The sequence below is a fragment of the Mycteria americana genome, chromosome 8, assembly GCF_035582795.1.
Source record: "Mycteria americana isolate JAX WOST 10 ecotype Jacksonville Zoo and Gardens chromosome 8, USCA_MyAme_1.0, whole genome shotgun sequence".
NCBI lineage: Eukaryota > Metazoa > Chordata > Aves > Ciconiiformes > Ciconiidae > Mycteria > Mycteria americana.
In genome coordinates, this window is record NC_134372.1 from 15,041,696 (window position 1) to 15,056,436 (window position 14,741).

General features: G+C 37.9%; 1 protein-coding gene across 5 annotated transcripts in view; it reads left to right on the top strand.

The window, feature by feature from the left end:
- The window catches only part of GABRG2 (gamma-aminobutyric acid type A receptor subunit gamma2), a 69,986-nt gene that overhangs the window by 20,900 nt on the left and 34,345 nt on the right, over nucleotides 1–14,741 (top strand). For 4 of the 5 annotated variants that reach the window (XM_075509496.1, XM_075509497.1, XM_075509495.1 and 1 more), the window contains exons 1-5: nucleotides 3,331–3,484; nucleotides 5,135–5,202; nucleotides 6,170–6,390; nucleotides 10,711–10,793; nucleotides 11,485–11,622. In XM_075509496.1, coding sequence (XP_075365611.1) covers nucleotides 5,161–5,202; nucleotides 6,170–6,390; nucleotides 10,711–10,793; nucleotides 11,485–11,622 — 484 coding nt within the window. In that variant the 5' untranslated portion in view covers nucleotides 3,331–3,484; nucleotides 5,135–5,160. Of the gene's footprint in view, nucleotides 1–3,330; nucleotides 3,485–5,134; nucleotides 5,203–6,169; nucleotides 6,391–10,710; nucleotides 10,794–11,484; nucleotides 11,623–14,741 lie in introns of those variants that run through there. The other variant, XM_075509494.1, reaches the window with a different exon arrangement.

A 14,741-nucleotide genomic window follows, 5' to 3' on the forward strand; every position in this document is an offset into this window, starting at 1 on the left:
GTAGTCCAGATTAATGCATTTTCTGATCTAAATTAATAAATGTTTATTAGCATGTAGTGATTTCTGCCCTCTATCTGCTTTGTGAAGATGTATTTCAAGTAATTTGACATATACAAAGAGCCCCCCTGAATGTTACGCATACTAATTTTCATATATATATATATATATATATATATATAAGTAATTACAATCATAGCTACTTAGCAGGCTTAGCTGGCAAACTGAGCAGGGATTGGACCAGATGACCTCCAAAAGCGCCTTCTAACTTTAGTTACTCTACGACTTGAAGTTTCAAGTTTGGGTTCTGACCCTCTTAAGCCATTCCTTTTCCAAATAGGGAAACTGGATTTATGTAGAGCAGTCTTGCACACAACTTGCACTGGCATTAACGTCACAAGTGGGAATATGTCAACCAGTGAGATTTTGTATCAGTGTCTGAAACATTAACTTTCAAAAAATTATACTGTAATCTGCAAATAGGTAAATACGTGTTTCTTTGCATACCTATATTACTAGATTTGAAAACTTCTAGCAATCCTAAAAATAAAAACAGATTTCAGTATGCATTTGGGTATAATCTGGGCTTTATCAAATTTGTTCTGGACGTTAAAAGTACTTGCAAAATTTAGGCCATATAATCAGAAGGACCGATCTGAAAGTCTTAAGGAGATGAAAAGGGCTTTGTCATTGTAACTTTCATTAGTATTAATGGCATTGCACAGCTAAAGACCAGCTCATCTGGATAGAGATGCACCTCTGATATGCAGTTTTACATAGACAGACATTTAGACAACTGGATACCCATGCTAACTTATGATCCACTTGGAATTCAGATAAAAGCTGAAATTCAGTGGCCTTTTTCCCTAGTTACATTGGCTGTGTTCCCTTTCCTCTCTCTCACACTAATCTCATAAAGCCTTTGCTGTTTTTTGAGATTTGGAGTGACAAAATGGCTTCAAATGGCAGATGAGCAAACAAATAGCTATTTCTTTCCTACAGATAATTACCAAAAGGAAATGGAAGTTTTAGTGACTGTGGGCTGCTGTTCAATAAGGTTATTCTAGATTTGAGACAAATCCTAGACAAACATACTTTTTCATCTTCTAATCTTGCACTGTCAAGTACACCAGACTCTACTAACTAGATGTTTGACTTTTGAAGCTTTCTCATCACATTAATATTCAGGAACACATTGCCTTTGTGAAAGAATGTATTTGATTTATTTTTTCTTTTCCATTCAGAAAACATATTCTTTTTGGAGAATGGATGTTTAATTGGTTATAAAACAGGAGTATGGCTTTTTATACATAAAGTTAGGTTTTTTCATTCACTTTGCACAGACTGAAAACATATCATCTAGTGTCTTCTGTTTGCAAAGACTTTATTTAGAAGGATTTCCTTTCCTCCAAGAGGGAGAACCTTGCCTCAGTTATGTTTCTTTGAATTACAATTAGATCTTTGAACTCCAGGCAGCTGAATAAACAAATTTCCCCCACCAATTTAATTACGCTGGCCTCTTTGTCAGTACCAGCAGAATACTATGTAGCACATTGCCAATTAAAACTCCGCTTTTGATTGACAGTAAAACACTACAGGTTCAGGCCTGTGTAGCCAGAAAGAGGAGTTTGGGTTGCCTATTCTTGATCTGGGAAGCTGAAGCTCCCAGATGCATATTTCTGGTGGGTTAGGTGGTCCCTGGGGGCTGCAATCAGTGGTACTCAGTACATGTAATGAAGGCATAGATTAACCTAGCTTCACTAGCAGCTTCCAAGCTCAATTCAATGCAATGCAAGACTGGCTTTCTCATGCATGCTATGCATTCTCATGCATGCTATTGCTACAGCCCTATGCGCAGTCTCAGGCTGCTTCAAATTTCACTGTTACCTTCAGCACCTCCTGGGAAGCAGAGTCTTACATAGAGAGGCATAGATGTGCTGTGGCTCTTTCCTGTTAGGCTGTGCCCATGGGGAAGAAAGAAGCTAAAGCCTCTTTTGTAGTTAAGTTGTATTTGTGCAGTTGGCTTACAGCTCCCAAAGGCTCAACACGGGAAAGCCTTCAGGCCACCCGGTCTAGGTAGGTATAAGCAGGATGCAGCAGGATAGCACTGTAGGGAGGAGTGGGCAAGACCTCAGGTGAGCAAAGATCTGTGTTAACAGAATGGCGCGCTCAGTCCCAGAATAGACTCTGGGACTAGGCATCCCTTCACTATTGCACCCATGACTGTGGTCACCTGTGTCTGCTTTCAATCTTGTGTGTCAAGCATGAGTTCCAGCACCCATGAGAATTTACTTCTCTGTGCTCTTTCCCACTTCTGTACAGATTCTGGCTGAAACAGGAAAATAATTAAATTTTCTGCATTTGACCCATTCGTATCCAAACTCCACCCACTGGCTTAAGACAATCGTAGTAGCATTAAGATTTTTCATATCCAGCAGTGTTCAAACTTTGTCACAGAAGCAGGTCAGGAAAGAAGGGCACTGCCATATTATGCAAAAAACTTACAGTTGCCTAGCACCATTCAGCTGATTACCACTGACATTCTGAAATGAAAATATCTGATGATGTCATATTCTAAAGTAGTTTCTATGTTCTCCTCTAGAACTGGAGGCACAGATTTTAAGAAAACATCCATTAAGGCTAGTCTACACATTTCTGATTCCTAACTTGCCCTTTTTACTGTGCTAAGCAGGTTGAATTATACTAGATCTGCTGTCATATTGCTCAGTAGCAGAAAAAAACGTTAGACAGACTTTTTATCCTGTCTGGGTTCTGGTTAGAAAAAGTGAAAATGAAAACCATTGACAAAAATTTGTGCTGAACTTTCCAAATGCACAATAAGCTCAAGTTCATCAGAGTGGAGAAAAGCTGTATGACAGTTTGTTTGAATGAATTTAATTATTGGTCTTGTCAGTAATGTGTTGCATGAAATCGTTCTCTCAAAGAGAAGTAATGCAACAACACTGTGTACATACTAAGCGATATTTTGGTAGAGAGTTGCATAAGCTAAGTACAATTAGATTTGTTTCATAACAGGTCCCACCTGAGTCAGTGAGAGAAAAAACAGGCATGCCAAAAGTGATAAGCACTGATGTTCCTTTGAATAGACAGAATATGATCTCAACTGTACTAAAAGGAAATGTTGCTAAAGTGAACTGTAACCTCATCTGTTATGTGACATCTTTACTCTGAGTCTCCTTTTATAAAGCAGGCAATTTTTCAATGTTTTGTACAGTACTATTAAAACCTGAATTATGTGTGTGTTGTCTCCAAAGAGGTTGCCTACAAATTAGTATTTTTCAAGGCTTTCCATTTCTTCATTTTTATTTCTTTAACAGTTCTACCCAAAAGGGAGATGATGATTATGAAGATTACACTTCAAATAAGACTTGGGTTTTGACTCCCAAAGTCCATGAGAGTGATGTCACTCTTATTTTAAATGGCTTGCTGGAAGGTTATGACAACAAGTTGAGACCTGACATAGGAGGTATGTTGGTTTTCTTTTAGACCACTTTTGATTAAGCGGTGAAGAGAAAGACTTTTCATGCCATATTATGCTACACAGGAAGCAGAATCCATTCAAAGTAGTTATGAAAACAAAATGCAATGTAGTAAAACATCAGTGGCACAAAAAGTAGTCATGATTTTGGAAGCTGACATAAATTAAGATTGCTAAATCTATCCTGAGACCTGTAATAAGACTGTTGTGATTTGCTGAATCAGGCTGCTTGTAATGATGCACCTACATAGGAAGTTTGGAATTTAATTTTGGGGGAATGAAAAAGTAAGTTTTTAATCTTCTTTGCATACCTAAGTGACGATGTTAGAGAATCACAAATAATATATTGGAAAGGAAGGCCAAAATGAGGATAATGCAGCCTGAGCCTTGCATGATGCGATGGACACAGACAGAGCCTCTAACAGCAGCAGATCTGCATTGACTGATGCGGCATGGGCCCTCACTTGCACAGCAGGGCAAGAAGTGCCTGGGGAATGGGGCACAGAGGAAGAGGTTCACAAAAGACAACTGCAGTCAAGTAAGGCCAACCTCCCTAGATTTCCCCCACAGCCAATATAAGTATATAGACCCAAACTTGGATTTACAATGGAAGTCTTATTTGACTGAATCACCTTTTGCAGGAACCTTCTTCTCCACTGATTACCAAGGGAGCTTGAAAAGATAAATCTCCCTGAGTTGCTGCAAGTCAGTTTGAGAAGACCCCATGTGTGCACAGAACAGGCAGACAATATCTCTGTAGAAGTGGGTACAGCAGTAATAAGATTATAGAAAAAGGCAAAGAGAATTCATGGATGAGGCAGGCAGAGGAAAGCAGACAGCAGCAAGGTTAATGAAGGAAGCTGTTTCTAAGAAGTTTATAGAGGCTTATAAAGTAAGAAATTTTTCAGTGAGGGATAACATGAGTACTTAACCTTCAATGTATGTATATAGTGTAAATTATCAGAGGAATTTGTTTTATTCTCCCAATCCAAGACTTCAAAGAACAGAAAGGAATTAAGCATTCATAAAAGCATCTGGGAAAAAACAATCATGTTTTAGTCAAGGTGTATAAGAATAATAAAGCTACAACAGAGTAATTTCAAAATAAATTAATCTAACAACTGTTTTTCATTCCTGTTTTAGAGCCTTGAGTATTATTTTTGCTTTGAGATCATGAAATTGTTACTTATCTACAGCCATCTTTGCAGGCAACAACAGTCATGTTGCATTTGGCATTATAATGTAAAATGAGTGATGCAAGACATCAGAAGAATAAGTTTGCTTTCGTTGATAGTGTTTTGTCAGATGTATTGCTGTGACCTGACACAAAATATACATACTTTCAGTCAGATATGACTCACTCTAAGGTAGCGACACTGGTTTCAGTATTTGTTCTCATACCATAAGTGAATTTTTTCTGATAGAATGAATGATTGATTTTGTCTCAAAGTGTCTCCAACTAATTCCAAACTGGAGACTTCTCTGCAAATTTATATTTACTGTATATGCACATTTAAATGTGAGGCAACCATAGCCATACAAGAGAGGTACTATAATAATCTTTTGCTTGTGCTTGACTTTCATGTAGTTGATTTTGACCTTCAGTCATGTTACTGATTCTTGTTGTTTCTCTTACAGTTAAACCAACAGTAATTCACACTGACATGTACGTAAATAGCATTGGGCCTGTGAATGCTATCAATATGGTAGGTAAATGATTGCCAGTTTTCCTACAATGTTCACTTTGTTACAAAGCCTCCATCATTTTTGACATTACAAAGCTTCCACTAGTTTTAATGTTGTGCTATACCTATATTATTTTTTAAATCTCATTATTATGAATGTGAGGACTATATGAGCTATGAATCTCTATAAGACAGGGAAACTGAGCTCTATACTGAAAAAAATGTAATAATAATAGTTTTAACATATCCTCACACTTCTATGTGCTCTACTTTCAAGTGCTTTGTGACAGTTTAACTCCTGTAAAACTGAGCTTCCAGATTGCTACAAAATAAGGAAGACCATTCACCAGTGATATTACCACTCTTGCCACCAAGAGATAAAAAGAAAAAAAGCCTAGATCCTCTCTTCTCTTTCCAAAATTCCTACAGAAAAAATTAATTATATCTTCATACAGGTGGTCTAGCCTTAGCACAATGTCTACTTCATTCTTGTAGTTTTCATGTGTAGAAAGAAATCTCAGATTGCTCTTTTCCATTTTATAATTCCCTTTGCAGCTTCTGGCTGCCCAGCGGTGCCAGGGAAAGTGAGACTTCACCGCTTCCGATATTAACTGGGGGGCACAGGCAATTAAGGCAGCCAATTCAGCTCAAATTTTTCCTGTCCTAGATCCAAGGGAATAAGTAATTGTTCTCTGACCTGATCAGATGTGGGTTGAGGTGTGGGGACACAGAATTAGAAAGGTGCATATAGCACTCAATTGCATCTTAGTTTCACCTGTCAGTGGGAAAATAACAGAATAAATTGTTTTTAAACAATAATATTTTGTAAACCATGCCCTCAAAAATTGACAAAAAATTGTTTTTATCAGTTGTAGTATCATCTTCTTTAGTTCACATTTTTTTCATATGAAATTAAGGAAAGCATATCAGGAGTTATGTGAAATGCCAAGTGCTATGTTTTCATCAGTATTTCTGGTTAACACAACAGGAATATACAATTGATATATTTTTCGCCCAAACGTGGTATGACAGACGTCTGAAGTTCAACAGCACTATAAAAGTGCTCAGATTAAACAGCAACATGGTTGGGAAGATCTGGATACCAGATACATTTTTCCGAAATTCCAAGAAAGCTGATGCTCATTGGATAACAACTCCTAATAGGATGCTCAGGATCTGGAATGACGGCAGAGTGTTGTACACATTGAGGTATTTATACCTGACCTTAATTTCAGTTTCTCTAGGGAAAGCCAAAGAGAAAGGTCCTGTGGTTTCAGGTCATTTGACATTAACCTGAAGGAAAAAACATTGGTTTTGCCTATTTACTTATGCATACAACCCTGAAAAAGGGAAAAATTTAGAAGATATTACTTGCGTGCAATTTATTTTGTATTGGCACAGTAAAGAGTTTTATTTCTTCATATAGATTGTACTGTCTTGCTCCATAATATTCATGTTCCTATACTAAAATTAATATAAGCATTGTTATAGTAATTAATTTTCATTTTCAGGTATGTTTTATTGTTTGCCACTGGTTTGGTCCATATTGCCTTTTGCCTTTTTATTGGGTTAAACTGATGAATTTGAAATATCCTTGAATTAAGTAGATGGTATAAGAGGAGGTATTATATACATCAAAGGCCTCCTATTCTGAATTGATTACAATTTAGCTAGATGAAGCTCCACCCTACAAAAGCATTTCATTCCTCAAATATCTTATGAAAATAAGGATTATCATTTCAGCATTGGTCATTTAAGGTTCAATCCAAAACCTACAGATATGCCCTGTTCCACTAAAATTTTCATGAATCTGAACTTGATATGCTCATCTCCAGATTTCTCAGGCACGTGCATAGCTTTTCTTTTGAGACAGATTACCTTTAAAAACTATCTTTTCAATAATTGTTATGCGCATGCTTACATTTAAGGGTAACATATGCAATAAGTAACAATTCAAATATCATATTCCCAATGACCATATGATAATTCCTAAATGTGAAAATCCTAAGCTCTTTTTTATTTTTACTTTTTCTTACATGTGGCATAATATTTGGTTCTATGTAAAAAGTAGATAAAGACAGCATTTGTTCAAAAGAATTTATAATTCAAAATGAGAGTACAGAATCAAAGATGTTAGACATAAGACCATCTAAGTTTTCGATTGCATGTTTTTCAAAGTGTTTTTTCCGCTTTTGTTTTATTGGGTGCCAAAAATAAAGTTTTGAAGAAAAGTACACTCATTATAATTTTAATGAATAGATCTGAAGCTTTGGTTAAGACAACATTTTAATGTTGCGACTTTCTGAATTACAAAAAGGAGTTTTATTTCATAGTTATTTTACGTTCATTACACATTGCATCGCCAGAAAAGATAAGAGAATGATTGGAATTGAAATCCAGTGCAAATCAGTCAGCCTGATAAAGAAGATTCTAGGTCCACTTTTGAAATTTGAACTTAGCTACACTACTGTCTCTTTGGATTTTGTTACCTTTCTCTTCAATCTCCTCAGTTTCTCTGATTAGAAAGAGATATTTCTGATAGAACTTAGAAACAGTTTTCTGTTATTAAGGTATATTTAGTTGTTCTAGTGAGTCACAGCAAGCACCAGTAAGGATTCAACCTGGATTAATCCAGAAGTGAAATGTGATAGTATCATCATGGATCTGGGATTCTGTCCTGAAGAGAAGCGGGCTCTGGAAGAGCTGGTTGATTTTCTCAGTCACCTCCCCCCAGGCTCAAGAACAGTCCATCCTGACCAGCAGGAAGTCAAGCAAAGTTAGCAGGCAGTCTGCATGGATCAACACAAAGCTCCTGACAAAACTCAAATGTGAAAAGAAAATGTACTAGAGGTGGAAGCAGGGACAGGTGACCCAGGAGGAATACAGAGATGCTGTCCAAGCAGTCAGGGACAGGGTTAGAAAAGCCAAAGTTCATCTGGAGTCGAATCTGACTAGGGACGTGAAAGCAAGAAGGGTTTCTACACATACATCCTCAGTAAAAGGAAGACTAGGGAAAATGTGGGCACACTGCTGAACAGGAATGGGGACCTTGTCACAAAGGACACCAAAAAGGCCAAGGTACACAATGCCTTCTTTGTCTCAGTCTTTACTGGTAAAACCCTTCCTTCAGCAATCCTAGGTCCCTGAGACCAGTAGGGAAGTGGAGCAAGGAAGACTTACCTTTGGTGGAGGAGGATCAGGTATGGGCTAAATAAGTGGACGTTGAGGTAGTTTGAATATGCCTGAACTGCCAGGCTCAAAGGGTTGGGATCAGTGGCATGAAGGCCAACTGGAAAGCAGTCACTAGTGGTGTACTCCCCAGTTTTGTACTATGCCAATACAGTTTAACATCTTCACATCTTCATTAATGACCTGGACAATAGATAATACAAAACTGGGAGGAGTGATTGGTATATCGTAAGGTTGTGCTACCACTCAGAGAGACTGCAACATGCTGGAGAAATGGGCCAACAGGAATCTCATGCAGCAGTACAGGGTGGGGGCCGACCAGCTGAAAAGCACCTTGAAGGAAAAGACCTGGGGATCCTGGTGGATGTTCACCATGAGCCAGCAAAGTGCCCTTGAAGCAAAGGCAAACAGCATCCTGGACTTCATTAGGAAGACTGTTGCCAGCAGGTTGATGGAGATGGTCCTTCTCCTCTGCCCAGCACTAGTGAGACACATCTGGAGTGCTGGGTTCAGTGCTAGGCTCCCCAGTACAAGAGGAATACGAGCTTACTGGAGCAAGTGCAGTGAAGGCCCACTAAGACGCTGAAGGGCTGGGAGCATCTGATGTGCAGGGAGAGGCTGAGGGAGCTGTGACTGTTCAGCCTAGAGAAGAGAAGTCTCAGGGGATCTTATCAATGTGTGTAATGTGGGTGGGAGTAAAGAAGGCAGGGGATGGAAGGGGTATAGAAGGCAGAGGCATAACCTGCTCAGTGATATCCAGTGACTGGACAGGAGGCAATGGGCACAAACCGAAGTATAGGAAATTCTGTTTAAACATAAGAAGAAACTTTTTTACTGTGAGAATGGTCAAACAGTGGAACAGGTTGTCCAGAAAATTCTGCGCTTGGAGATGTTCAAAGCTTGGATTGTGCTTTGTGCCGGGGAATGAAATCTACTCAATTCCACATGAGAAAACAAATGAAAAACAGCAGCATATGTGGCCCTATCCCAAATTCAAACAGTGTTAAATATATTCACCAGAGAAAAGGCAATACCGAAGAAAGAACTTAATCATTTTTTCGATCCATATTATGATTATCTTGAAATAAAACTGAAGATGATGGAAATTAGAAGAGAAAGAAAGGGCAATAATATTAGCGCACAGAATCAGCTCTCCTTCTGTGTCACAAACAGAACTTCCCTTAGTTTCAAAGGAAATTAGATTTGTTCCTAAATCCATAATGCAGAAAAGTCTCCTTTTGACTTCATTAACTTGGTGGCATTAACTTAGTGGTCACAGCATCCCTCTGCATCCCACAGTATGAGACTCAGGGAGTTATTTGCATGCAGTACCTATATGCAGGAACCAGGAGACAAACCCAGCTCACAGGGTTTCTCCTTTGGACACCCAGGAATCAGCAAAGACCAGAAACCTACGGTTTTCCTAGAGACTCATGGAACAAATAAATATCACTCTGCTCTTTTCTTTTCCACCTTTTCCTTTTTCTGTCTCTCACCCCACCTCCTCCCTCCTTTCCAAAGTCCAAGTATCATGCAGCTCATGGCAGGGCTGGGGCTGTGTATAGGCTAGCAACAATTAAGGGACTGGATGAAAAATGGTAGAGTTTTTAGCAGGCACATCAGGGGATATATCTCGTATAATTTTGGATTTCTAAAAGTACATGTCTCTACCTGATCTATGGCACCTACACCACCTGAATTATCATGGAGAATCTCCTGATATTGAATGGAGAGAAACACCTTTGGGTACATTCTTCTTTTGATTTAATTTAAATGTCTTATTTTGGAATGAAATGAAGTATATCCTCAGAGCACCTTTCCACTAGCTATGAAGGTAGTCTAAATGGCTGTCTTGGATGCAGATGTCTAAATTTGGACTCCTATCCATCATTTCTGAAAAAGAATTTTTGTCACATAAAATACATTTCCCTGGTGCATTATGGCATGTTGTGACACAGAGATTTGTCACTGCTCATGAGATGACCTGTATATTTACTAAGGGATTTGCCAGTCATGAGTAATGCTGCCATTTCAGATGCATAGGAACAGAACTTTAATACCTTATTCTATTACACAGTCCAGAAAGTAGATGATCAGGTCGTATGTTACCAAAAAAGAAACACTGCTTATCAGTAACCATGATGCTTCCTATGCTTGGAATATCCAAATTAATACATACATATCACGAGTTTACTTTTGCTTTATATATATAAAAAATACATTTGCATATTTCATAGTCAGGTTTCATATTAGTAAGAATCTCGTTTTGCTTGCCATGATGTAGCTTTCACGACAAACTTCTCAAGCGCGTTCCATATATCCTGATCTCTTTCTCCTCAGGCTGACAATTGATGCTGAGTGTCAGCTACAGTTACACAACTTCCCAATGGATGCCCATTCCTGCCCCCTGGAATTTTCAAGCTGTAAGTAACATGCTTTGAAATATCCCTTTTCTGACCCACACTGAACCATTTATTTTATATTTACATACTTAGAGTCAGCAAGGGTTATGTTCTTAACTAGACATAATCCAATGGTCTTCAGTTTTATTTTTACCTTATTTTCAAGTACATGAATCATATATGTTCACAAATATTATTGAGTAATACTATATAAAAAATGATACAATTTCTGGGACCTATGTGATTAATTTATGCTTATATCTTAGCATAACAGTAGAAATTTTTACTTTCAGCATCAAAGTCTCATGGCCTGATACTTTCTCTCTATGCATGGGTGTTTTACTATTGCAATAGTTCGAGTCAAGAGTTTGACATTTTGCAGTCAGGTCAAGGTGTGAATTCCTGGTCCAGCTGCAGACTTTTTGGCCATAATTGAAGGATGGGCAAAATTGCATCCTATTGGGTCCACAAAAGTGGAAAACTCATTTTTGAAAAATTTATCTCAAGTGCTATTTTAATTTAAAATAAATAAAATAAAATGTGACATTAAGTAAAAGGCACTAACTTGAGAAAAACATATTTATAATTTACTTGCAATATGCTTCTCCAGTTTTTTCCAGAAATAGTAAATAGTATTTTTACTCCCCAAAGTACACTAAAATCTTAGCAATGACTATGAAACAAAGCATTCTGTATTTTCCATTGCAATAAGATGGCTACCCAAGAGAAGAGATAATTTACCAATGGAAGCGCAGCTCAGTGGAGGTGGGGGACACCAGGTCCTGGAGGCTTTACCAGTTCTCCTTTACAGGATTAAGAAATACAACTGAAGTGGTGAAGACTACTTCAGGTAAGACAACTGATCTCTTTACCTTCAGATTCATTTAAGATTTTATTAACAGAAAGACAAAAAGAGAGATATCTCTGTTTAGAACGTAGCATTGGCACTTCACTGAACAATTACAGGCTCTGAAATACCTATGGAACCATCCAGGCTTTAGTTTTTCTGAAGAATAAATCACAGGAAGAAAAATAAATTGTTGTCCACTGTCCATTCTTGTCCTCCAAGAAATACCTAGAACTGTCATGACTACAAAGCCACTACTACAAGGGGTGGGTGGGCGAGGGAACTTCCTATCCTGCTCCAGTGTAGAAAACAGCACAACTGAGCCACTAACTGATAATCTGATACTGATTTGAATATTTTACAATCCCCTTCCAACTTCCAAAAGCAGAAAATAGGTCTGCACAGAAATAAAATTCAAAGTCCCAACCTCTTTACTACAGCAGCTCCAAGTTTATTTTGTTCCTTAAAACAGGGCACATTCAACTCCCATTAAAGAGAACAGAGTCGCCTTACAAATCAGTCACAGATGATTTTCCTGCATATTTCTATCTCCTTGGAAACAAGTATTGGAATTTAAAATTATAAATGAGGAAGTACTCAGCATTTAATAAAAACAGCAATTTTAACCCTACTAACTAAGCAGGAAAATACATTCTTCTAGGGATATATATTGTTTTATTTCTGAGTGGAAAGAAAATAAGTGAATATGAGAAAGGATGTAAAGAGGAATTGCATATTAATATTCTTGTATGTGGATGATATCCCTTGTCTTTGATTTCTTACTTTCAAAACAAACAGTGAAATAAAAGCAGTTTTTCTTTTCAGGCTGCTTTAGATTTTTACCTTATTTTATTGTTCTGGCAAATATATTGATTTAAATTCAGACATCTGTGTTAATTTTGACTTCAGAAAGATCCCCATCCATTTTATTTCTAAAAGGTCAGCATTGCTGTTATATTTAAAAGGAGAGTGAGATATGCTACAGTTGAGAAGAGCCTGCTGTGCATTACACTGGAGTGCAAACAAAGAGCTTGAGAATTAATTCAAGTTCCAGCTCCTGAATCACTGGACATTAAGCATCAATGACATGTTTAGTCTTATGAGCATGGCAAAAACAGAAGGACTCCCAGCTGTAGCCACATTTGCCTTATGGCATCTTCTGCCATTTTAGCTGAGGAAGATATTTAGTCACCTATTCAAGAAAGCATTTGACCTTTCTCATTTTCCCAGGAAAATAAAAATAAAGGTGCAAAAGAGGAGAAGAGAGCAGCGTGTGTGCAAGCCATGGCTGCTAATAACCACCATTACACATGACATGGGGGAATTACTCTCAAAGCAAAAATAAAAACAGCAATACATCTCACCTCAGACTGCCCCTGCAACAGGCAAAGTACAAAAGGCAGCAGTGTACCTAAGTGTGGTCTAAGGTCTCATCCTGCCCAGGTTGAAAACTAACTTTATTTCAGCCTTAATTCAAGTTTCTTTTATTTGCTCTTTTTCTTTCCTATGCTGCTTGAGCCATTCTCTAATAAACTTTTTTTGGCCAGAGATAGAAAGTAATAAAATCTTAACATGCTACAAACTTCAGATCCACTGATTCAGCACATCTTGCACTGGTGAATCAAAAGCACTCTTTAATGTTCTGCAAATGGGAAGAAACTGCCTACTGGGAAACAAACAGTAAAACACAGAAAGCAAAAAGATACTTTCCCATGCAAAGAAAACCTTTTCTTTTTTCACGGGATAGCCATTCAAGCTTGTAGTACTTACCTGGAGTACTACCATAATGCTGCATCAGTAGTTTTTAATATGATGCCACATATCAGCCCTTTTAATTTGCTTTAAAAGAAAAGTAATTAGCAGCTAGCATGCACTTTAAAGCAGCAAAGAGTCACTCTAGTCATCACTTGATTCCTAAGAAGAAATGCTTGTGAAAGCTACTCAGCCTGCTGAGCTGCTTTCAAAGACCTGCTGAGTATAAAAACTTGGAAAAATGTCCTGTGTATATATTTCTTCTGCTGTAGTTATCTTATGTTTGATTTTCCTTGCTCCTCTTGTTTTTATGACCACAGATATGCAAGAAAATTAGATTTGATTTTGATCTAGGTGCAGTATCTAAATAATTAGAAGGTGGGAAAAAAAAACCCCAACAAAATAGGGATGTCATGAATCTGGTCTATCTGCTACAAATATTTTGCTGAAGCTGGCAGACCCTAAAGAGTGTTCATTGCTTACCTAAGTGCCTTATTAGCATGCTGGGAACTATATTAAGTCCAATATTCCTCAGCCAGACCCATACTCTACCTATAATTACTCTCTTACATGTACACATTTTCAACAGAGTTTCCCCAAAAGAAAATAAAAATATTCCAAGCTTACAGATTTGTTAGCAACCTATATGCAGCCTGAGTACACAAGTTAAATGTCTGAATGCCCATATAGCCAAAATAAGTCTTGAGGCTTTATGCAACTAATTGCAGTGCTGCGTATAATAGAATTTAGGTACAAACTAATGACAGTACCACTGCCAATGCTTCTGTGGGGATATGAGCTGAGGTACAATGGAGGAGGCAATGAAAAGACTAATGAGATGTTGGAAAGAAGACTACACTATACTTCCAAGAACCCTTCCCCAAAACTAAATTTAGATGACAACAGAAATCAGAGAAACCTGAACACAAGAAGGGGGAATTCGAGAATATGAGATTCAACAGTTACAGAACAGAAGGAGCCTGGGAGTAGTGTTAAGGCATTTGAAACTGGAGTAAACTTTCCATATCTGCGTTTACTCCATTTCAAAACAAACCCTTGTTCCCAGCTTCATACCTCCCAGTAACTAATACATGCTAGTCCCTGAGGGCTATGCTTACTTGGTGACTGGGGCAGAGAAGAGAATCAGAAAGGATGGCTGAGACTTGGTCATTACAAACTCCATTACCTCTCTTTCTGTCATACCGTAGCTGAACATTTGAGATCTGGGCTGAGTTATGGGCAGAAAAGGACAAGGATTGTTTGAGCGTAAGCTTCGTAAGATCTGACAGACTTGCTGAAGTGACTACATTTATCTGCTGCTCCTTCTTTGCATGTGCTGCAGAAATCCAAGATTAACTGAAAGGGCCAGA